At 52.9% G+C, this 23362-nt stretch overlaps 1 protein-coding gene across 3 annotated transcripts; it reads left to right on the top strand.

Annotated features, from left to right (window-relative positions):
- Window positions 1-466: 466 nt before the first annotated feature.
- On the top strand, window positions 467-23362 carry RNF227 (ring finger protein 227). Of its 3 annotated transcripts, XR_006576174.1 has the most exons (5): window positions 467-1030; window positions 2127-2284; window positions 15470-15636; window positions 23047-23105; window positions 23214-23362. XR_006576174.1 is itself a non-coding variant. In XM_045001467.1 (2 exons), the coding sequence occupies exons 1-2, from the start codon at window positions 541-543 to the stop codon at window positions 2177-2179; spliced, it is 543 nt and encodes a 180-aa protein (XP_044857402.1). In that variant the 5' UTR covers window positions 467-540; the 3' UTR covers window positions 2180-3398. The 3 variants fall into 3 exon arrangements, 1 of the variants encoding a protein (XP_044857402.1); XM_045001467.1 differs by lacking the exons at window positions 15470-15636; window positions 23047-23105; window positions 23214-23362 and having other exon boundaries at window positions 2127-3398; XR_006576175.1 differs by lacking the exons at window positions 467-1030; window positions 15470-15636; window positions 23047-23105; window positions 23214-23362 and adding an exon at window positions 1894-2014 and having other exon boundaries at window positions 2127-3816.

Raw genomic sequence — 23362 nt, 5'->3', positions numbered from 1 at the left:
TGGGCTCCCATCCCCCACCGAGAACCCAGGAGTCCGGGCTCCCCCCCGCAGAGAACCCAGGAGTCCGGGCTGCCCTCCCCCCCGCAGAGAACCCAGGAGTCCGGGCTCCCCCCCGCAGAGAACCCAGGAGTCTGGGCTCCCCCCCCCAGAGAACCCAGGAGTCCGGGGTCCCCCCCCAGAGAACCCAGGAGTCCGGGCTCCCATCCAACACTCCCCCGCAGAGAACCCAGGAGTCCGGGCTCCCCTCCCCCCCCAGAGAACCCAGGAGTCCGGGTTCCCCCCCGCAGAGAACCCAGGAGTCCGGGCTCCCCGCGAGGACCCAGGAGTCCGGGGTTCCCCCGCGCGGCGGGTCCGGGAAGGGGCGGGGTTCGGGCCGCGAGCGGGCCCCGCCCCCCAGGCAGGGGGCGTGGCCAGGCCGGCTATATAACCGCCGCCGGCCCGCGCGGGGAAGCCGTTAGGCGAGAGAACGAGTCCGAGAGCGCGCGCGCGCGGCCCCTTCCCCCCACCCGGGTACGGCGGCCGGCAGCGGACACGCGAGCCATGGACGCGAACGCGGAGGCGGGCGCCGCCGCCGAGCTGGAGTGCGGCATCTGCTGCCTGCCCTACGACCGCCAGGCGCGCGCCCCGCGCCGCCTCGGGCCCGCGCACGGCGCCTGGCGCCGCCCCGCCCCCTGCCGCCACACGCTCTGCACCGCCTGCCTCTGCCGCCTGGCGCGCGACCAGGGCTGGGAGGCGGTCACGTGCCCCTTCTGCCGCACCCCCACCTCGCTGCGCGTGCGCCGCAGGGGCGGGGAGGCGGGGACTTGGAGGCGGAGCAGTAGCTGCCGCCGTCGCCGATTGGCCCTGCCCCCCGTCGATCCCGAGCTCTGGAAGCGGATTGGCCGGCCGGAAGGAGCGGAGGAGGAGGAGGAGCCTGGCGATGACGTACCGGAGGAGGCGGGCCAATCGCGGCTGTGGCGGGCGCTGAAGAAGTTCCTAAGTGGCGGCGGCGGCCGCCGCAGTAGCGCGCGGGAGCGGCAGCCAATCAACCGTGAGTATCTCGCCTCGCGCGCTCCTTCAACTCCCCCTCCCCCCCGCCCGTCTTAACGGTTCGAGCGCGCGCTGCCTATCCGAGGGGCGGGGCCGCAGGTGCCTGAGGAGGGCGCAGAGCCTTAGCCGCCTACATCCGGGTCCTTCCCACTTTGGCCAAGGGCAGGCTCTGAGGGGAGGGAGCCTGACGTCACTTAGCCAATGGGGGCGGGGGGAGGCGTCACATCACCCCCCCCCTCAGCGCGCCCCCCACCATCTCTGGGGGGCCTGATGGGGGGGGAGGGAGTGACTTGACGTCTCCCACATCATGCCCTCCCTTGGGGGTGACGTCAGCTCACCCCCCCAGCATGTGACCCCTCACCCCTAGGTGGGTGATGTCATCCCCCTCCTTGGTGATGTCATCTGTTATGGGGGTGACGTCACCCCTTGTCCTTGGCCCTGGGAAGAGTGGGATCTAGTGATTAGAGTGGGGGTGTGAGAGTGAGCTGGGAGCCCGGACTCCTGGGTTCTCTCCCCGGCTCTGGGAGGGGAATGGGGGCTGGTGGGTCAGAGCGGGGGGGGCTGGGAGCCTGGACTCCTGGGTTCTCTCCCCGGCTCTGGGAAGGGAGTGGGGGCTGGTGGGTTAGAGCAGGGGGGGCTGGGAGCCAGGACTCCTGGGTTCTCTCCCTGGCTCTGGGTGGGGAGTGGGGGCTGGTGGGTCAGAGCAGGGGGGGCTGGGAGCCAGGACTCCTGGGTTCTCTCCCTGGCTCTGGGTGGGGAGTGGGGGCTGGTGGGTCAGAGCAGGGGGGGCTGGGAGCCAGGACTCCTGGGTTCTCTCCCCGGCTCTGGGAAGGAAGTGGGGTCTAGTGGGTTAGAGTGGGGGTGGGGGGCTCTTGGAGGCAAGTGGGGCAGGAGATCGGGCATCATCATTACCCGTCCCTCCTTTCTGCTCTGTTCCCCTCTCCAACGCGGGGACAGGAAATCCTCAAGCAGCGGCATTTCATTGGTAAATATTTGCCCGGCTGGGTTGCGTGGGCCGGGGAGTGGGGTGGCTGACATCATCGCTTGTGTAGTTACGGCTCTGCCTGCACTCACGGCTCTGTGACTCTCTCCCGCAGCCTACGGTCCAGAGATGAAGGACCTCGCCCTCATGACCTGCTACATCATGTGAGGCCCCAAGAGCTGGGGCTGGCTGTTCGTCAAAAGGCTTTGAAGACTCTCGGGAGAAACCAGCTCTTCCCCTCCGCAGTGCTGGTTGCGCTTCCCCTCCGGGCAGGTAGTTACTGACAAACTGTCCGGTCTCATCAGACTCCATCAGCTCTATGGGACTCTACCGTAGCACTGGAGCTAGAGTTCCTGGTTCTCATTAACCTGCGGAGAGAGATTCGCGAGGCACCCGGGATTGATGTGATCGCCTGCGGCCTTGACTCATCACTGCTCGTCTCCGTTGAAGCAGGGAGACTTGACGGGGGGCTGTCGGGTTGAATCAGGAGCAGTTGGCAGAGGTGTCCATTCCTGGAGATCTCTGACCACCTGTCACCATGAGGCCTGGTGGGCTGCCAGCCTCCAAACTGTTCAGCCAACAGCTTGTCTGGTCCTGACATCTGCAGCCCCTGAAATGCCTACGTGTCTGGCTCTTCCACTCTCCAGCCAGCGATGCCACTGACCTACCTACCTACCAGCAGATATTGTAAATATCTCTGGTGAAAAGTCCTGTACGGGCAAAACCTGAGCCTCGAGTATTAACGGATTCAGACAAGGTTAAGTCTGCATGCTAACGATCTAGTTAAAAATACCCCCTCAAACCCAGGACCTCTTTCTCGGCGAATCCCAATGAAAAGCCTATTGCTGTGGTGGTGGTGCCGCCAAATTCTCTGCCGACCCTTATCCTTTACCATTGCACAAGTTAGCGGCCCGATCTGCAGGCCGAATTCCTGTCTGGCCCCAGTTCTGCAGTGCAGCGTGGGACTATATTGCATGAGGCGAGGGTTTCAGGCGAAGAGGCTGGCTTCTTGGTGCTCTCTGCTATTGTAGCATTTCTGTGAAATGACTTTAAATATGGAAGGGGTTGAAATAGGGAATGTCTGCGTCTGTTGTCTTTAATATTTGACTATTGTAACTTATATTTAATGTTAATAAAACCTGAGATGTCCACGCTCATTAGGTTGCCTTGATCTCCTTTCCAGCAGGGAGGTGGTGCCTAGGGGAAGGGTCATCAGCAGACCACATTGCTGTTACATGGAAGGGAGGTTCAATAATCAGGACAGGGAGTCGGGACTCTTTCTATCCCTGGCGCTGGCTTAGGGAATGATCTGTAGTGGTTAGAGCAAGAGGTGGTTCTCTTTTAAGCCCTGTTGCAGAGCCAGAGTCCTGCCTTCTCCTGAATAGTGCGTAACCTCAAATGTGAAGGGTACTCGCATTGATTTGAGGCATCTCTCTGCTGCTAGCCCCTGGCAAAACAACCTCCTAGGAGAGTCATCCTCGTTACCGTATGGCCTGCTCCTACTTCTGTGTAGTTTTAAGACAGTGTGCAGCTCTGTAGACCCAACACTTTTATCTAGGTGGCACAGAAATGGTGTCTAACTCTCTCAGCTGCCTCTGCTCTTTCTGTCCCACTCCCTGAGCCCCTCTGATTGTTCTCTGCACCCGTGTTCTGCCGAGGTGCCTCAATTTTGTCCCCTACTCAGGACTTGGGAATTGGTCCTGCTTTGAGCAGGGGGTTGGACTAGATGACCTCCTGGGGTCCCTTCCAACCCTGATATTCGATGACTTCAGGTTTTCATTTCCTACCACCGACAGCGCTTTAAAATGGGCCCTTTAAACTCCACGTGGATTCGGCTGCACCATCGCACGCCGGAACTACCTATCTCTGCCTGGCCTAGGGGAGAGGATATGACTAAGATTTTGGTGACTAACAACTCTCATTAAGGACCAGCTGTTTATCATGCAAAATTTAATGGATTCTAAGCCCTCTGTGATCCTCTAGTCTGATCTGCATAACACAGGCCAGAGAGCTTCCCTGAATTATCTCCTGTTTAAGCTAGAGTAGAATCGCTTAGGAAAAAACATCCACTCTTGATTTAATCTGGATCACCACATCTCCGTTGGTTGGCCTCTCCTCCAGAAGAAAACTCGATCCGTGGCAACCTGGGGTACCCCGCTTCAGGGCAGGGTTATAAAGAGGACACTAATTAAAATAGTCAGAACTAGAATTGTGCAAATAACTGTTTTGTTTTCTGTCTGTTCTAAAAAAAATGATGGGGGGGGTCATTTTGGGTAGAAACGAGAATTTTTTGGAACTCCGGTGAACTGAACAGTGGAGGAAAAAAAGTCACGTCGCAGCAAAGGTTGAATTTAACCCACAATGTAACACTTTGAATTGCTAAATCACAAAAATCAAACTTGAAGTACAGTTTGAAACAAAGTCATTTAGAATCTCGACCTTTCTTTGGCCAAAAATCTCAGCTGAAAAATGTCACCCTGCCCTCGTAGTGATGGTTTGGCATCTATAGTCACTAGCCATGTATGATCCCTGGCTAAGCTTGACTCCCTGCCAGCAGCTCCGTTGACTCATGCTTCCTCTGATCTTAAAACGATCTTTTGGCATGTGACTTTCAGATCACGAAGAGGGCATTGCCTCACAGCCTACACCCTCCCGGACGTGCTCTTCTCCTTTGTCACCTAGGATGTGACACTGAGCCTCGAGTAGAGTTTCTTGGTGGCAGTAAATAAGGGGAAAATGAGAGACGCCAGCCAGTCAGATTGGAACGTGGCCAGTCCCTAAAGACCCCCTGTCTTGCTGATGGGCCTCTGTGTGGCTCTTAATTGACTGTAGTTGCTTGCGGTTTGTGCCTGACAGGAAAGAAATCTAGAGTAAAAATAAACAGAAGTGGGTGGACTTTCCTTTTTTTTAAGACCGACCCAGTTTGGGGAGCTTGTGAAGTGGATTTTTTTTCCATCTGTGCCTTTCCCAAAGGAGGTGTAAGTGGGTTTAAGGCTGCAAGGTGCTGTCAGATCATCTCGTCTGACCTTCTGCGGAGCACGGGCTGGTCAATTTCACCCAGATACTGCTACGTTGAGCCTCATGGTTTCAGTTAGACCAAAGCATGTCAGCCCTCAGGATGCTAAACTGGCAGAGAACAGGAGAGAGCCAGGTGCCAAGCCTGGGTCCCCCGCAATGGCAGGGAATTGACTGGTGATCCATGCCGTAGAGGAAGATGAGTTCCCTGCCCCCCTCCCCACCCACACACATGTACAAAATCCCTGCCTATTTGATCTGTGAGGAAATTCCTTCCCATCCCCATATCTGTCAATTAATCAGACCCGCATGTGAGCAAGACGCAGCAGCCAGGCATCCAGAGAGAGGATTCTCTGAACAAGCTCGGAGCACTGTCCTGTCTCCTGCTGTGGTCAATTGTTGATGTTTCGGGGGGGAGCAGGGGAGATTGCAAACACACAGCGCGTGGGGGGGGGGGGGAATCTGTTCTTGGCCCTTGCAGGTGACCAGCTGAAGCCCTGAAACGTGAGGTTGGATTCATAGACTCCAAGCCCAATCGGGACCACAAAAACCATCCAGACAGCCCACAGAAGCTGGATTAAAACACGTCTTTCACAAAGCTCTCTCGTCAAAAAGGCCCCAAACAAGGGAGAGTCCCTTGAAATGTCTGGTATTTGCCTTCCAGCTCAAGGGAAGAAACCACTGCTTCTGTAGCTTCTCCTGGAGATTTTTCGTGCCTGGATCTGCTTTGTAAGGTGACATCATAGAGAAGGGCCTCAGGCCGGTTGGCTGCATTTCACCCCTGTTTGTAACAGAGGAGGCTGTTTTCTGAACAAAGCTATATATTTACATGTTGTGGGGGACTATCCTTGAAAGCAATGACTCTGGGGGGAAAAAAAAAAATATGGGGAGTGTGATGGTTAATTAGGTGAACCATGAGCTCCCAATGCAACTCTGTGACCAAAAGGGCTAATGTAGTGCTTGGATGCGTAAATAGGATACGTAAACCAAAAGCACCGTAGAGAGGTTATTTTACCTCTGTATTTTGAAGGATGTTGATAAATTGGAGAAGGTTCAGAGACGAGCCATGAGAACGATTACAGGATTTGAAAACCTGCCTTAGAATGAGAGATTCAAGGAGTTCAGTCTAGATCAGTGGTCCCCAACCTTTTTGTCTGGCGGGCGCCAGACGAAGGACTGTGGCGGCGGTCGAGCATCCGCCGAAATGCCGCCGAATTTCGGCGGCAACACCTCTCGATGATGCCGCTTGTCAGGCGCCACGTTGGGGACCCCGATCTAGATAATTTAAGAAAGAGAAGGACCAGGGGTGACTTGATCAGTCCGTAAGTATGTACGTGGGGAACCAATATTTAATAATGGGTGTTTCAATCAAGTAGAGAAAGGTAGAACAACATGTTCCTATGGCTGGAAATTGAAGCTAGACAAATTCAGAGAGCAGTTAACCATAGGAGCAACTTACCAGGGGCCGTGGTGGATTCTCTCACTGACCATTTTTTAAATCAAGATTCAGCGTGTTCTAACTTCCACTGAAATCACTGATGACTTAGGAGCTTAAATACCTTTGTAGAGCTGAGCCTACATTTCACTGACTTTCAATGAGACTTACTTAGGTTCCTGAAAAGTCGCTTCTAAGATGTTCAAAAGTGCCTCGTGCTCAGAAGCTTGGCCAGCTGTCCCTGGTTGAGAGAGAGGTGTCAGAAGGGATGGGAGTCGAGCAGAAAACAGCCTCAGCGAAGCTATTAAAATCCACCCGTGCAGCGCTGTGTGACAGGCATAAAAGATACGTGCATAAAAGAGCAGTGTAACTAGGTCAGATGTGGTTGGATTTCAGCTCTCCGAGGCTAAGCAGAGGGAAAGGGAGCTGTGTGCCGTCCGCAATAATTCGATCTCTTGGGTCCCTTGTCGTTCTAACATGGATGCATAGATTGTAACACCGGATGGGAAGCCCCCAGCCCAGTTCCTGGGCTATATTTATTTTGTTTTTAGATTTCAAATCTGAAAGATGCCTTTCTGGCACGCTGATGCACCCTAGCATAATGAATCATGTAATTAAATTAAATCTGAGCAGTGTTCAAATCATTGCTTCTTGGACAGCCAGCTACCTACCCCTTCATCTAGGAAGCCGTCTCTAGAGATCCTGCCCAACAAAGGTCTTTTGCAGCATGCCTGGATAGTCGCGTTATTTGGGCTATTTCAGATCATCTTGGGCGGCCTCCGAACCATGAGTAAATAAGCACAGGTAGCAACGCTGTGCGCTAAAGAGTGTGAAGGATGTTTCAAAGGGAGAGAAATGACATATTTAACAAACTTCTCTCAGCTGCCTAGTGTCTAAGAATAGCCAGCTGGGCCCGCTCCTACCCCTTTTATCAGGGGCTGCTGGTATGTAGTTGGGCCTGCAGCCCAGGACCAGAAGTGGAAGGTATCTTTATACCCACTTTCCATCAACACAGCTACTCCCCAAATTTTCACGTCTAAAGGTAGACCCTCAAATCCATATTTAGGGCCTGTAAGCAGAAATCTATGGAAGCCACCAGCCTCTGAACACCAGACCAGTTGTCTATGGGGCTAGTTGTGCACCTGAGTGCCTGGTTTGGGGCACCCAAAATGTTGATCTTTTGCCTTGGTTTCAGATTTTCCAATCTGTAATATGGGGATACCTGGGAACAGCAATGCAGGTTCATTAGGAAAGTATAGGCTATGCCATACTGGATCTAGACTAGCATGTTGTCTCAGGTTCTTGTGAGGAAGGTGGAAGAACCCCTCTGTAGACAGAAGTGAGATAATCTGTCCCTCACATCCCCTTCTGATCCCTGTAGGAAGAGATTGGTTTAAACCTGGCAGCATAAGGAGTATGAGCTCTTACAATAGTGAATGCTAATCAACTTTGGAACTCGGGATATTCTTATTGACATGAATGTCCCATCCTTTCTTGAATCATGTTGTGTTAGTACCTGAGCCAAGTTTTCAGGGAGTTTAGTGCTAAAGTTCTAAGGAGGGGGGAGCTGCCCTGAGCGTACTCGATGCAGCAATGCTGCCTGAGTCTGCAGAGAGCCTAAGCCCATTGCTCTGAGATGGGGAACTTTCCTGTTCATATCAATTACCCCCAGAGTTTGGGGATACTTACAATTTTGGGTGGAAATGACAATGCTCTGTGGTGGTTTTTTCCCCCATAGTTTCCAGGCAAAACCATGAGAGCCAGTGAGACATGTTTCCGCACATGACGTTTCTTCGTTGGAAAATGTCAAAACCAAACTTATGTGGGCAATGCTCAGTTTGGGACAAATTTCTTGGTGTGAAACATTTCTGAAAAATTCTGAATGTTTCAAAACCAAAAATTGTGTGTTTTCCACTTTGAAATGTTTGGTTTTTTTATTTTTGAAATGTTTAGCTAAGTAGAAGACAAAAAAATTTAAAACCCCAGTATGGTTGGAACTGACATGAAACATTTGAAAATGACACACAAAATGTTTTGATTGACCTGAACTAAATTTTTTTTTGTGGGAGGGAGGGGGGATTTTCAGTTGGTGAAAACATAAAAAATTTTTGTGGGTTTTTTTTTGTTTGTTTATTCCCCCTCCTGATTTGGGACTGGAAAGCTTTCCAAACTCTCCCAGATGTTCACAGGACCGAAACGCCATTTCCTACCACGCTCTTAAACTACATGTAACTTGATAACTTTGGCTGAGTTTCCTCAAAACTCAAAGTGAATCTCGTAGCTCAAAGGAGTTTATTTTTGAGTTTAACAGTCGTATTTCTCAAGCACGATGATTTCCTAGTAGCATATCCTCGGAAGCATCTGTCAATAGCCACTGTCGGAAGACAGGATACTGGGCTATGTGGACCATTGATCTGACCCAGTACGGCCGTTCTTATGTATTTGTGTGTTTTTTTGGAAGGCGCACACATTTCTATTTTGAATCTTATTTAGCTGTCTATATAAGCACCCCAAACATTTGCTAAACGTTTTAATTTCGTGGAATAGAATGGTTCCCTTCACTGTGTAGAGCTTACTTCGTTAGACATATTTGAAGACTAGCTAGCTCAGAATTGTGTCATAAAATCGGTGTTAGCGGTGGATCGGGCGAAATCGACGGCTTAGCGGAGTTGAGCATGTGTCTAAACATCAGATGTATCTATATTGGTAAACACACAGGAATATTTTAGAGGATCTTGGCGCTTATCTCATTCTATTTCAAAGTACTGCACAACAGAATCAAATCAGTATGTTTCTTCACTCAGTTCATCTCTGCCACCTAGTGGGTAAGTGGACACGTTAATCGTTGAGAAGATTTATTTGTGAGTGTTTTTTTTTATTTGTTTTATTATTTTTTTTATTTCATACATCCTAAGCCAGATCATCCAGTCTGACCTCCTATAACAGGCATAAAGCTGCCCCAAACTGGTTCCTGGCTAAACTAAAGAAGATCTTTCAGGAAAACATCTAATCTTGATTGAAAAATCGCCAGTGATGGCGAATCAACCACAGTCGTTCCAATGGTTAATTCCCCTGGCTGTTAAAAATTTACACCTTATTTCCAGTCTGAATTTGTCTCCTTCCAACTTCCAGCCATCGGATCTTGTTAGGCCTTTGTCTGCTAGATTAAAGTGCCTTCTGTTACCAAATGTATTTCCGCGTGTAGGTACTTGTAGCCTGGGATTAAGTCACCCCTTAACCTTCGCTTTGTGAAGCTAAACCGATTGTGTTCCGGGAGTCTCTCACAATAGGGCATGTTTTCCGGTCCCTCAATCATTGTCATGGCTCTTCCTTGACCCGTCTCCAATTCATTCATATCCTTCTTCAACCGTGGACACCAGAACTTGAGGGAGGGATGGCTCAGTGGTTTGAGCATTGGCCTGCTAAACCCAGGGCTGTGAGCTCAATCCTTGGGGGGGCCATTTAGGGAACTGGGGTAAAAATCTGTCTGGGGATTGGTCCTGCTTTGAGCAGGGGGTTGGACTAGATGACCTCCTGAGGTCCCTTCCAACCCTGATCTTCTATGATTCCAGCAGCGGTCGCACTGGTGCCAAATACAGAGGTAATAGAACCTGTCCTCTCCTACTCAAGTTGCCCCTGCTTACGTATCCAAGAATCTCCTTAAGCCCTTTTGGCCACAGTGTCACACGGGGACCTTCATGATAATCAGTGTTATCTTCAGTTAAGGTTGAGATGAGCTTCCTTTTAACAGCAGATTTTTCTGTGTGCCCTAAAATCCACACCGGCTAGCTTGGATTGTCTTGAAAATTATTGTACCTCAGGTAGGTCTAGTAATCCTAATTTGAGGTCATTCGAGCAAAGAGTTCCTGCAATACAGCTCCCCCTCCCGCCACTAAAAATCACAGACATCAAAATGTCGCAGTTCTGTTTTGAAAACACCTGGGCTCAGACCATGGTTCTGATCTTAGCTAGTGTCCGGTACCCACTCTTCCCCCTTTCAGGAAGCAAGGTTTACTTTAAAGAGTTACTCGGGGATGAAATTTGTGACAGCAACACGGTTGGATAATAATAATAATCCCTAGTTCTTGTCTAGCTCTTTTCGTCAGCAGATCTCAAAGCCCTTTACCAAGGAGGTCGCTATCACTGGCCCAGATTCTCCAAGGCTCTTAATTCCTACTCTACTGAAATCAACTTCCTCCCCCTGGAGGTACTGACTAGGGGTGATCCCAGGGTAACCCTTCTCTTTGTAAAGCGAACCGGCTCAAGTTCTAGTCCTGGAATCATTCTCGTGGCTCTTCTCCGGTCCCTCTGGAACTCACCAACATCCTTCTTCAACTGTGGATACCGGAACTGGACACAGGATTTCAGTAGCAGTCGCACCCATGCCAAATCCGGAGGGGAAAAATCTCCTCTCTGCTCCCACTTGAGAGTCTCCTGTTTGTACGTCCCAGGATTGCATTAGCTCTTTCGGCCACAGCATTGCCCTGGGAGCTCACGTTCAGCTGATGATCCACCACACGACCCCCAAATCTTTTTTGTCATGTGTCAAACTTAGTCCAGCCTCTCTGGTGGGATATTAGGAAACACTATTTCACTAGGAGGGTGGTGAAGCACTGGAATGGGTTCCCTAGGGAGGTGCTGGAATCTCCTTCCTTAGAGTTTTTTAAGCCCCAGCCCTGGCTGAGATGATTTAGTTGGGGGTTGGTCCTGCTTTGAGCAGGGGGTTGGACTAGATACCTCCTGAGGTCCCTTCCAACCCTAGTCTTCTATAATTCTATGATTGGGCCCTGCAGCTCATTTGTCCCCATGGCTCCCCAGCAGAGACTTCGTCCTTTAGGGATTTGCAGAGATTCAGGGCCGACTTCCAAAAGAAGCTGGCATTTTTAGTCACCTGAAATCCAGGATCTAATAACTTTGGTTAGTCTTCACTCAGAGTCCTTGCTGATGGGATCCCCTGCCTGCAGCCCCCTGGGTTTCATCTCTTGCCTTTCTGCTTCATCGACCGTTCTGAACACTTAATTCGTACCAATTCAGGCCTGCCTCTTGGGACTCTGACCCCATTCCCCCACCCCAAGGAAGAAACTAACCTTTTCGCACCCAGTGGCTAGCAGTCCCAAGTGGATAGGGGAAATCGAGTCACATATCTTGCTCATAAAAATACTACTTCTCCCTGGTCTATGAACAATATGTTCAGGGAGAAGCAGAGAAGTTGGAGAGAAAAAAAACCAAGATAAAATTCTGGAGACTTGCGGGAGACTGCAACACGCCATGACTTTATTGTTTACGATGCAGAACCTTTACACGCAAGAACCAAAAACAGAGAGAGACAAAACAGGCTGCTCCCCCCCAAAAAAAGAGAAAATTCACTTCACTTTTCTAGGCCGGCTGGCTGTAAACTGTAAACTGTAAACTGACCGCTGCTAGACCTAGAGAGTATGCTTCCCTACAGACCCCACCAGGCAGCCTGCAGGACCAGGAAAATGATACAACTTAGATAATTTTTTTCACATCTTAGCTCATTGAGAGCCGAGAAGCGATATACTACAGTTTTCAATACCCCATTCCATAGAGGTTCTCAGCTGCTCTTCCAAGTCTCCCGAACCTTTTTCTTCCAAGAACATATTTTTCCCATTGATGGTGATTCCCACGAAGAATTCTTAGCTTTTGCATTCCGAGACTCCTCCGTCGGCCTTCCCGGAAATGCTTAGCCCTGTCTATCCTGCGACTCTCTTTGCGCATCCTCGCTATCATTAAGTCCCAGGCGTTTTCTCTACTGCTTGATGGAGGCAGTCTTTGTCGGTCCCTTTGGTGTCTTCCTCCGGCTGAATCACTGGGGCTGATTCCTCATGTGTTCACATCCCTGCGTCGTTCGGGAGTACTCCACTGGAGCCCATGGGTCCCGTTCCCCTCTCACTCCAGTGTCGATCGGGAGTGATTCCACTGGAATCAGTTGGGGCCCATTCCCCTCTCACGCGGGTGTCAACCAGTGGAGTTACTCCTGGAGTACATGGGGCTGATTCTGATCTCTGGAGCGTTTACACCCAGATTAACACAGCAGGCGCCTGCTCCTTTCTTAGGTCCATCCCAGACCTCCTCCTTCCAACACTTCCAAGGTCTAGAAAACCTTCGTCCATCTGAAGGTTTCGACCGTGATTTCGGCTGCTTAAGCTTCTGATGTCTGAAGTCCTGAACACCACCCCGAGTAGCTTAAAGCGCACGGCGCGCCCTCAGTCCCGGCAATATTACCGCTGTTTCAGCTAGGTAAGCTCTAGCATGTCAATTCTTATCCACTGCTCCGAACGCAGCCTCCTGGCCCGTGACCTAGGAGAGAGCTCAGATTGTAAGGCCAGTGGCAATAGGCGTCTGATTTCCATTGGTTTTAGGACGTTTGTAGCCATGTTGGTCCCAGGATGAGAGAGAGACAAGGCAGGGGAGGTAATGTCGACGGAGCCCTGGCACTGGGCAGGACGGACTCGGTCTTATCTTTTGCTCTTCTGTGCGAACCGAAGGGCTTCCTGATGCCACGTTCCAGCTGACTGGCAAACCCGACCCTGTTCCGAAGGTCTGTCGGGTGTCACTGCAAATCCCTGCCGAGGTGTGTGTCCCTGAGGAGCAGAAAAGGCTTCGAGTCGCTGGGCAGAGGCCGTGTGGATGCTCTTGAAAGGGTTGGACACCCTTGGGGGTCTGGCACACTGAAGAGATCTTCCCAAGTGTCTGCTTAAACAATGATCCTGCGGATCCGTGACGGGGGGAATCTCCTCCAAAATCCCATGGCTACCAATAGCAGAGTCTCTTTTTTTGACTTGATTTGGTCAGGAATTTTTGGCATGGAACTTTCTTTTCGTCAGAAAATGCCAATTGCCCAATACCCAGAGTTTCCACCCCAAGGGGACAGACACGATAATTTGTTCTTTGCCAGAAGAAAAAAATCCCGTTTTGACACATTTTCAGAGTGAAACATTTTATTTGCCAAATTTTGATGGGAAAAATGTTCCAAGACCTTCAATCCTACTCCCTGCCCAGAGCCAGGGATAGAACCCAGGAGTCCGGGCTCCCAGCCCCCCTGCTCTGACCCACCAGCCCCCACTCCCCTCCCATAGCTGGGGAGAGAACCCAGGAGTCCTGGCTCCCAACCTCCCTGCTCTAACCCACCAGCCCCCACTCCCCTCCCAGAGCCGGGGAGAGAACCCAGGAGTCCTGGCTCCCAACCTCCCTGCTCTAACCCACCAGCCCCCACTCCCAGAGCCAGGGAGAGAACCCAGGAGTCCGGGCTCCCAGCCCCCCTGCTCTGACCCACCAGCCCCCACTCCCCTCCCAGAGCCAGATAGAGAACCCAGGAGTCCTGGCCCCCAAGCCGATAACTCAGCTACAGATTATTTCTGTAGTGGCTTGCTGCCATCTAGTGGTCACATAAGCAGGAATGGAGCTTGTCCGTAACTGAAATGTTTGTAACTCTGAACAAAACGTTTTGGTGGTTTTTTCAAAAGTTTACAGCTGAACAGTGACTTAATGCAGCTTTGAAACTTTACTATGCAGCAGAAAAATGCTGCTTTTTTCTTGATTTTTCCCCCCCAGTTCCAAACGAGGGGAGCGGTTGACCGGTCAGTTCGTAACTCTGGGGTTCGTAATTCCGAGGTTCTACTATACTTCAATACTCGGAAGGTTTGAAATATCAGATTTATAATGGCGCTGGCGAGAAAAAAAAATCCAGCTCTCCCCCATGCAAAAAAGAGGTCAGAATCTAAACAAAATGTTTTGCAAATGCCACATTTTGATGGGAAAATGTCAAACCTCCCCGCTCTACGCCATTGGACTTTGCAACCAGTGCCTTTGAATTACCGATCAATGAGGAAGAAAGGAAGCAGGTTCATATAATTTCATTTACAGATTCCAGAGAGACATTCCTCTTTTATTTGTGGTGTGAAACCGGTGTGAGAGGCGAATCCGGGGCTGAGAGGATAGAGCAACTGACGATCACTAGCGGGAGAATTTCGTGCTCTTCTCGTTCCACCTTTTCCAGGAGTGACTCGTGCTGTACATCAGAGTGAACAGTGAGGCAGAGATTAGCCTGGGATCACACAGCAGGCTTGTGGCAGGGCTGGGGACCGACTGGCTAAGCAACAGTTCTGCAGAAAAGGACCCGGGGGTTACAGTGGATGAGAAGCGGGATATGAGTCAGCAGTGGGCCCTTGTTGCCAAGAAGGCTAACAGCATATTGGGCTGCATTAGTAGGGGCATTGCCAGCAGATAGAGGGAAGTGATTATTCTCCTCTATTCGGCACTGGTGAGGCCACACCTGGAGTTTTGCGTCCAGTTTTGAGCCCCCCACTACAGAAGGGATGTGGACAAATTGGAGAGAGTCCAGCGGAGGGCAACGAAAATGATTAGGGGGCTGGAGCACATGACTTACGAGGAGAGGCTGAGGGAACTGAGATTGTTTAGCCTGCAGATGAGAAGAATGAGGGGGGATTTGATAGCAGCCTTCAGCTACCTGAAGGGGGTTCCAAAGAGGATGGAGCTTGGCTGGTCTCAGTGGTAGAAGATGACAGAACAAGGAGCAATGGTCTCAGGTTGCAGTGGGGGAGGTCTAGGTTGGATATTAGGAAACACTATTTCCCTAGGAGGGTGGTGAAGCACTGGAACGGGTTCCCTAGGGAGGTGGTGGAATCTCCTTCCTTAGAGGTTTTTAAGGCCCGGCTTGACAAAGCCCTGGCTGGGATGATTTAGTTGGGGTTGGTCCTGCTTTGAGCAGGGGGTTGGACTAGACACCTCCTGAGGTCCCTTCCAACCCTGATCTTCTATGGTTCTAAGTCCTTCGCCACTAGCCCATAGGGTTACCCCATTCCCTCCCTCAACAGTGGCATTACAGAGGTAACCCATTTACAGCCCCCGAGTGGGTGTTATAACCTAGTGTGATGCTTCCCAAGTGCAGTTGTTGAGGAAGCATCAACCCCCTCTCTGGATAATTGATTATTCTTATTTATTATGGATTATTTCTGTTACTGTAGGGCCCCTGCGCTCGGTGCTGTCCAAATCGCTTCCGATCTACGTACCAGACCACAGACGGACGGATACCGGTCAGCACATTTGATCGTGCTCTCAACCCAGCCCAACCCGTCGTCAAGACGAACGCAGGCCTGATTTGCCAGCCGGGGGACCCTCTCCAGAGAAGCAGGTACTCGGAAAAGGATTTGCGGGAGCGTGGGGGGGATAATCAGCTGACCATGAGGATGCTGTGGGGAAAAGTTCGACTGAGATCTGCGGGTGATCCTTTGACAGAGCCAACCCCCTAGTAGATGGGGGAGCAGTAGACATGAGAGAGACGGGACGTTGTCGGAAGCGAACCCGGGGAACATGGGAGGGATGAAATCAATGTAAGGTGGGTGCATGACCGGCTGAAAGACCGGACTCGAAGAGCAGTTATCAATTGATCGCTGTCGGACTGGGAAGGCAAATCTAGCAGGATACGGCAGGGGTCAGTCCTGGCTCCGGGACGATTCAGTATTTTCACGACTGACTTGGATAATGGAGTGGGGCGTAGGCGTCGAAAATCTGCAGGTGACCCCAAGCGGGAAGGGGGTGCAAGCGTGTGTGTGTGTGTGTGTGAGATCTGTGGGTCGCCTGAGCCCCGTGGGCGTGTCTCTGTGTGACGGAGAGAGCTGTGTGTTGGTGGGTCTGTGTCGGTGGGTGCAATTTCGTGGGGTGTTTGTGAGTCTCCGGGTCTGGTGTGTGCTGCGGGGCGGGGGGACGTCTGTATGTGTCTGTACTATCGGTGTGTGTTTGTGGATCTGTGTGTGTGCGACCGATCTCGGTGTGTTTGTCTCTGTGGGGGGCCAGTCACCCCGTCCCCTTGCCTGCTGCCCCTCCCCCTCACTCTAGTCCCCCCAGAGACCCCACAACCTCCAAACCTACTCCCGAGGCAGGGTTTCCGTTTCCGATTTCTGAGCCAGGGCCTGGGGCCGGACAGGGCATGGGGTCTGCAGCCCCAGGGACTCCTTGCCAGACCACACTAGTGCAGGCAGGGCCAGGACTCCTGGGTTCTCTCCCCAGCTCTGGGAGGGGAGTCGGGGATGGTGGGTTAGAGCAGGGGGGGCTGGGAGCCCGGACTCCTGGGTTCTCTCCCCAGCTCTGGGAGGGGAATGGGGGCTAATGGTTAGAGCAGGGGGGGCTGGGAGCCAGGACTCCTGGGTTCTCTCCCCGGCTCTGGGAGGGGAGTGGGGGCTGGTGGTCAGAGCAGGGAGGGCTGGGAGCCAGGATTCCTGGGTTCTCTCCCTGGCTCTGGGAGGGGAGTGGGGGCTGGTGGGTTAGAGCAGGGGGGGCTGGGAGCCGGGACTCCTGGGTTCTCTCCCTGGCTCTGGGAGGGGAGTGGGGGCTGGTGGGTTAGAGCAGGGGGGGCTGGGAGCCAGGACTCCTGGGTTCTCTCCCTGGCTCTGGGAGGGGAGTGGGGGCTGGTGGGTTAGAGCAGGGGGGGCTGGGAGCCGGGACTCCTGGGTTCTCTCCCTGGCTCTGGGAGGGGAGTGGGGGCTGGTGGGTTAGAGCAGGGGGGACTGGGAGGCGGGACTCCTGGGTTCTCTCCCCGGCTCTGGGAGGGCAGTGGGGGTAGTGGGTTAGAGCAGGTGGGGCTGGGAGCCAGGACTCCTGGGTTCTCTCCCCGGCTCTCGGAGGGCAGTGAGGGACTGGTGGTTAGAGCAGGGGGGCTGGGAGCCAGGACTCCTGGGTTCTCTTCCCGGCTCTGGGAGGGGAGTGGGGGCTGGTGGGTTAGAGCAGGGGGGGCTGGGAGCCAGGACTCCTGGGTTCCACTCCCCTCTCAGTAGCACAGCGGGGATGACTGCAGCTCCCCAAGGAGACGGGATGGGGGGCAGGTACATTTCCCCCCCCGCCCAGTGCTGGCCCCACAGCCTCTTTCTTCAGGCCGGTTCCGGCTCTGCACTCCTCTTGTTCTTCCTGTTGCTGGGAAATGTCTCTCTCAGAGCTGGGGACGGCCGATCCCACTGCAGAGCGGAGCCAAGGCCCAGCCGGAGGGGGAATTTTCCCCGTTCCTCTTCTCCTGAAATGAAACTCAGGGATTTCCCAGTGGGGCTCTGGACAAGAAGAAGAGAGACCAGCCGGCCTGGGGGAGTGGGGAATGGGACATGGGGCCCCAATCTGGCAGCAGGGGCCAGGGCAGGAGACTGGCTGGGCTACTGGGGTGTTGTAAGGCAGGAGTGAGGGGCACCAGCAGAGCTGGGGGGAGCCCAGGGCTGGGCTAGCAGGGGCTGCGGGTTGGGAGTGAGGGGCACCAGCAGAGCTGGGGGTGGGGGAGCCCAGGCTGGAACAGTAGGGGGCTGTGGGTCGGGAGTGAGGGGCACCGGCAGAGCTGGGGGGCGCAGGGCTGGGCTGGCAGGGGCTGCAAGTCGGGAGTGAGGGGCACCAGCAGAGCTGGGGGGCAGGGCCGGGCTGGCAGGGGCTGCGGGTCGGGAGTGAGGGGCACCGGCAGAGCTGGGGGGCGCAGGGCTGGGCTGGCAGGGGGCTGCGAGTCGGGAGTGAGGGGCACTGGCAGAGCTGGGGGGCGCAGGGCTGTGCTGGCAGGGGGCTGCGGGTCGGGAGTGAGGGGCACCGGCAGAGCTGGGGGGCGCAGGGCTGGGCTGGCAGGGGGTGCGGGTCGGGAGTGAAGGGCACCGGCAGAGCTGTGGGGGGCAGGGCTGGGCTGGCAGGGGGCTGCGGGTCAGGAGTGAGGGGCACCGGCAGAGCTGGGGGGGGGCAGGGATGGGCTGGCAGGGGGCTGCGGGTCGGGAGTGAGGGGCACCGGCAGAGCTGGGGGGCGCAGGGCTGGCAGGGGGCTGCGAGTCGGGAGTGAGGGGCACCGGCAGAGCTGGGGGGGGCAGGGTTGGGCTGGCAGGGGGCTGCGAGTCGGGAGTGAGGGGCACCGGCAGAGCTGGGGGGCGCAGGGCTGGGCTGGCAGGGGCTGCGGGTCGGGAGTGAGGGGCACCGGCAGAGCTGGGGGCTGCAGGGCTGGCAGGGGGCAGCGAGTCGGGAGTGAGGGGCACCGGCAGAGCTGGGGGGGCGCAGGGATGGCAGGGGGCTGCCAGTCGGGAGTGAGGGGCACCAGCAGAGCTGGGGGGCGCAGGGCTGGGCTGGCAGGGGGCTGCGAGTCGGGAGTGAGGGGCACCGGCAGAGCTGGGGGGGCAGGGGCTGCGAGTCGGGAGTGAGGGGCACCGGCAGAGCTGGGGGGGCAGGGGCTGCGGGTCGGGAGTGAGGGGCACCGGCAGAGCTGGGGGGGCAGGGGCTGCGAGTCGGGAGTGAGGGGCCCCAGCGGAGCTGGTGGGGGCAGGGCTGGGCTGGCAGGGGCTGCGGGTCGGGAGTGAGGGGCACTGGCAGAGCTGGGGGGCGCAGGGCTGGCAGGGGGCTGCGAGTCGGGAGTAAGGGGCACTGGTATTCACACTCCCAGCACCTACTCCCCCGTCTCCTGGGATCCAGGCCCGTGCGACCCGGGGTGCCCAGGGCACGCCTCACTGGAAGTGCCAAGGTCAGGGCAGGCTGCAGGAGGGAGCGCAGATCCCCCCCACCACCGCTGGGTAACACTGAAGTTAAATCCCCCAACCCGTCCCAGACGGTGCTTCTGATCCCCCCGCGCGGCTTATCGAGAAGCAAAAGAGAACTCGCCCGGTGATCTTACTGCATTCGAGTTCTCTGGCTCCCAGTCAGCGCCTAGGGCCAGTCCAGTGAGAGGTCATTAAAAAAAACCTCTGCTCCCACATACAAAATGTTCTCCTGACCCCGACGGATCAGCCGCATCCCCAGGTCAGTATCGGTCTGGATCTTACCCAAAACACCACGCGGTCGGCCAGATCCTTTAGTGCCTAAAACGAAAGGTTTATTATAAAGAAAACAAGGAGAGAGACGTCAAATGGTAAAACGGTCACGAAGACTTCAGAGTCCGTCTATCGGGTTTCCTAGCAGTATTGGTGAGTTTGCTGGCTTGAAAGTCCCTCTGGAACACGTCCAGAGCTTGGCTGGGTCATGCAGCCGTTCTGCAGAAAAGGACCCGGGGGCTACAGCGGACGAGAAGCTGGATATGAGTCAGCAGGGCGCCCTTGCTGCCAAGAAGGCCAACGGCATTTTGGGCTGTATAAGTAGGAGCATTGCCAGCAGATCGAGGGACGTGATCATTCCCCTCGATTCGGCACTGGTGAGGCCTCACCTGGAGTTTTGCGTCCAGTTTTGGACCCCGCACTACAGAAGGGATGTGGACAAATTGGAGAGAGTCCAGCGGAGGGCAACGAAAATGATGAGGGGGCTGGAGCACATGATTTATGAGGAGAGGCCGAGGGAACTGGGATTGTTTAGTCTGTAGAAGAGAAGAGTGAGGGGGGATTTGATAGCTGCCTTCAACTACCTGAAAGGGGGTTCCAAAGAGGATGGATCTAGACTGTTCTCAGTGGTAGAAGATGACAGAACAAGGAGCAATGGTCTCAAGTTGCAGTGGGGCAGGTCTAGGGTGGATATTAGGAAACGCTATTTCCCTAGGAGGGTGGTGAAGCACTGGGATGGGTTCCCTAGGGAGGTAGTGGAATCTCCATCCTTAGAAGTTTTTAAGGTCAGGCTTGACAAAGCCCTGGCTGGGATGATTTAGTTGGGTTTGGTCCTGCTTTGAGCAGGGGGTTGGACTAGATACCTCCTGAGATCCCTTCCAACCCTGAGATTCTATGATTCTATGATTCTATGTCCTACAGCATCACAGCCCGTACACGCCTGTGGCTGACGTCTCTGCACCGGTTACATTTGAGGCAGCTCCCCGCTCTCTTAGCATTGGGCTCGGGCGCTGAGCAGACTCAGGCAGCGTTGCTGATGCTCAGGACGCAATTTGAAGGTTTTCTCTGTAACTGTGACAGAGTCACCGGGGCGATGCTCCGGATCTGCTCCCTACGGAGCCAGGCAGGACTCTGGGGGAGCCTCCTCTCTGGGAGCAGACTGGCTCCGGGGCAAGGAACTTCCACCTTCCTGGGTCTGACCTCAGGGCATCCAGCATCCCCGTCCCCCCGCGTGTCCCTGCCCCCCAACTCCGCAGCCAGACGCGACTCTCAGCCAGCCGGTAAAACCGGGGGTTTGTTAGTCGGCTGGGACACGGCGGAGAACAGAACTTAGCACAGAAACCAGTGACTTTCAGCCAAGTCCATCTTGGGGAGTCCTGCCCCTGAAGGCCTCGGCAGAAATCAGACACCCAATTCCCACCACCTAGGCAATGCACAGGGAAACTGAGGCACGCACCGTATTCATACAGGACAGTAAGACCCGCATGCAACATAACGAGGTGACGAAAACCCCACTTCGTCACAGTAACTATAACATCTGGAGACTTGCTTTTTTCTGAGGTTCTGAAGAACATTGCGGAGATCCGTCGCTCGGCCTTCAACGCTTCGGGAACAAGGCTGCAGTCTATGAGGGGTAGATGGATCCTCTTAGGAATTGTTCAACGCATCAGGCGGGGTTGCTCAAAAAATACTGATTTCTCAATTCCCAAACTGGTCCCACAATAGGGTCGCGTTCGATGAATTTCCTGCTTCAAAAAAAATGTTGAGGAAGAATTGCCCAAGTGTTTCGTTTCGACGTTTTTTTCAGAACAAGCAAAAAAAAAAATCCAGATGGTTTCCCATTGGATGTGACTTTTTCGTTTCCAAATTTACATGAGCTGAGCAAAGGAAAAAAAAAAGCGTAAAGAAGAGAAGAACTTCAAAATCCAAATCGAACATTTCAAAAGGTTGGGGTTTGTGTTTGTTTATTTTGGAACAAAACACTTCAACTGATCTGAAATGGGAAAAAAAACGTTTTTGGTCTGCAAATATTTGACTTTTTTTTTGGTCCGGATTCGAGCTGGGGGGAAATTTGAGCCTCTTGAAGGATGGGGAAAATCCATTCCCCCCGCCAACACTGCGGAGAAAAGGACATTGATTTGTTTCCGTTTCTAAAGAAAAATCTGTTCCTGCTGGACCTCCAGAAAAGGCCCCTAATCGTCTCACAGGTGCTTGACTTTTGGCAGCTCCATTTGTATACAGTTAAACTGGTGCATGAAGAGAATAACTCCAATCCAATTTCATGCTTCAGGCCTTCAGCTGGCCACCAGCAGTGGTCAGGAAGGAATGTTTCTCCAATGCACAATTGGCCAGATATATCTGGGATTTTTTTTTAGTTTAAGTCTTTCTCAGCAGCCTCAGAGGATGGCCACAGCAGGACACCAGACAGGAAGATCAGCTGGCAGAGTATTCGAAGCCACTGGGATTTTGATGTGTTACGTACTCAGGAGCCTTGTAGAGCGCTGTAGAGGTGAGTCAGGACTGACCTGGGTTCTATTCCTGCCTTGGCCACTGGGTGACCTTGGGTAAAGCTGCTCCACCAATCCCTGCCTCAGTTTCCCCATCTGCTACAGAGCGAGAATGTGGAAAAGCCACTGGAGAGCTGCTGATGAGAGTGAGGTGGTGTTACTGTGAAATCTAAAGCGATATAGCCGTGGTGGCAAGATCGGCACCGACAAAGTAGAAAGTCTTATCTTGATTAATTTCACATAGGTCGTAAGTTTTGTTCTGTTTGTACAGCCCCTAGCGCAGGCAGGGGGGCATGATGGGGACTGCTAGGCGTGTACAGAAATATCAGTACACATCGTTTAAGCATAGGGATCCTTCAAAACCCGCTCCACTCCCATTCATCTTTCTTGTCATCTGTATCACCGGGGGGATTGCGCTTGAAATATTATCAGAGCTGGGGAGGAACTATTTTGGAGCCGTTTCCTGTGAAGCCTGACCCAGCAGCTGGACTGGGCCCGGACTCCTGGGTCCTATTCCCAGTGCTGCTGCTGGGATCCAGTTACAATCAACTTTTTTTTTACCCAAATCACCCTGTGGCACCCCAACAAAGGGGTTGTGATCAACGTACATTTTTTTAATTATTTCACTGTAAAAATAGATTCCCCCCCCGCCATCAAAACTGCAAAAAACTTACCAAAAAATACTTTCTTTCCAGTAAAACTCAATTTGAAGTGAAATTGACTCCCCCGTCCCCAAAAACAGTGAAATTAAAACGAAACGCGTTCATTTCCTTCCAGTGAAATTGACGCAAAGACTCGGGTTTTCATCTCAATTCCTGTACATCTAAATTTGTGCATTTGAGTGACACTGGCCCGAAATAGCAGCGATTTGTCTCAATAGTTTTTCAATTCAACTTAAAGGTGCACATTTCGTGCTAATGAGATGGACTCGGAGAAGCCGTGATCCGCTGAATTATTTTAAGTAGATCTAAACTGGCACCTTTCTTTCTAGTGACATTGATGCCAGGAATCTGTGATCCGCTGAATTCTGTTAATTTTCATCTAAATTGGCACCTTTCTTTCTAGTGAAATCCACTCCAGAAATCTGTGATCCGCTGAATTATTTTTAATTTTAATCTAAATTGGCACCTTTCATTCTAGTGGAATCCACTCCAGGAATCTGTGATCCGCTGAATTATTGTAAGTAGATCTAAATTGGCACCTTTCTTTCTAGTGAAATCCACTCCAGGAATCTGTGATCCGCTGAATTATTTTAATTTTAATCTAAATTGGCACCTTTCTTTCTAGTGAAATCCACTCCAGGAATCTGTGATCCACTCCAGGAATCTGCGATCCGCTGAATTATTGTAAGTAGATCTAAATTGGCACCTTTCTTTCTAGAGAAATCCACTCCAGGAATCTGTGATCCGCTGAATTATTTTAATTTTCATCTAAATTGGCACCTTTCTTTCTAGTGAAATCCACTCCAGGAATCTGTGATCCGCTGAATTATTTTAATTTTAATCTAAATTGGCACCTTTCTTTCTAGTGGAATCCACTCCAGGAATCTGTGATCCGCTGACTTATTTTTAATTTTAATCTAAATTGGCACCTTTCTTTCTAG

The sequence above is a fragment of the Mauremys mutica genome, unplaced genomic scaffold (assembly GCF_020497125.1).
Source record: "Mauremys mutica isolate MM-2020 ecotype Southern unplaced genomic scaffold, ASM2049712v1 Super-Scaffold_277, whole genome shotgun sequence".
Lineage (NCBI taxonomy): Eukaryota > Metazoa > Chordata > Testudines > Geoemydidae > Mauremys > Mauremys mutica.
The sequence above is the reverse complement of the archived record's forward strand: the minus strand, read 5'-3'. Positions and strand labels throughout refer to the sequence as shown.

Bases quoted from the DNA above. Each gene is read 5' to 3' on its own strand.
- RNF227 (XM_045001467.1), top strand. From the start codon at position 541: ATGGACGCGAACGCGGAGGCGGGCGCCGCCGCCGAGCTGGAGTGCGGC. The intron at 1,031-2,126 runs GTGAGTATCTCG...TCTCTCCCGCAG, and splicing joins GGAGCGGCAGCCAATCAACC to CCTACGGTCCAGAGATGAAG.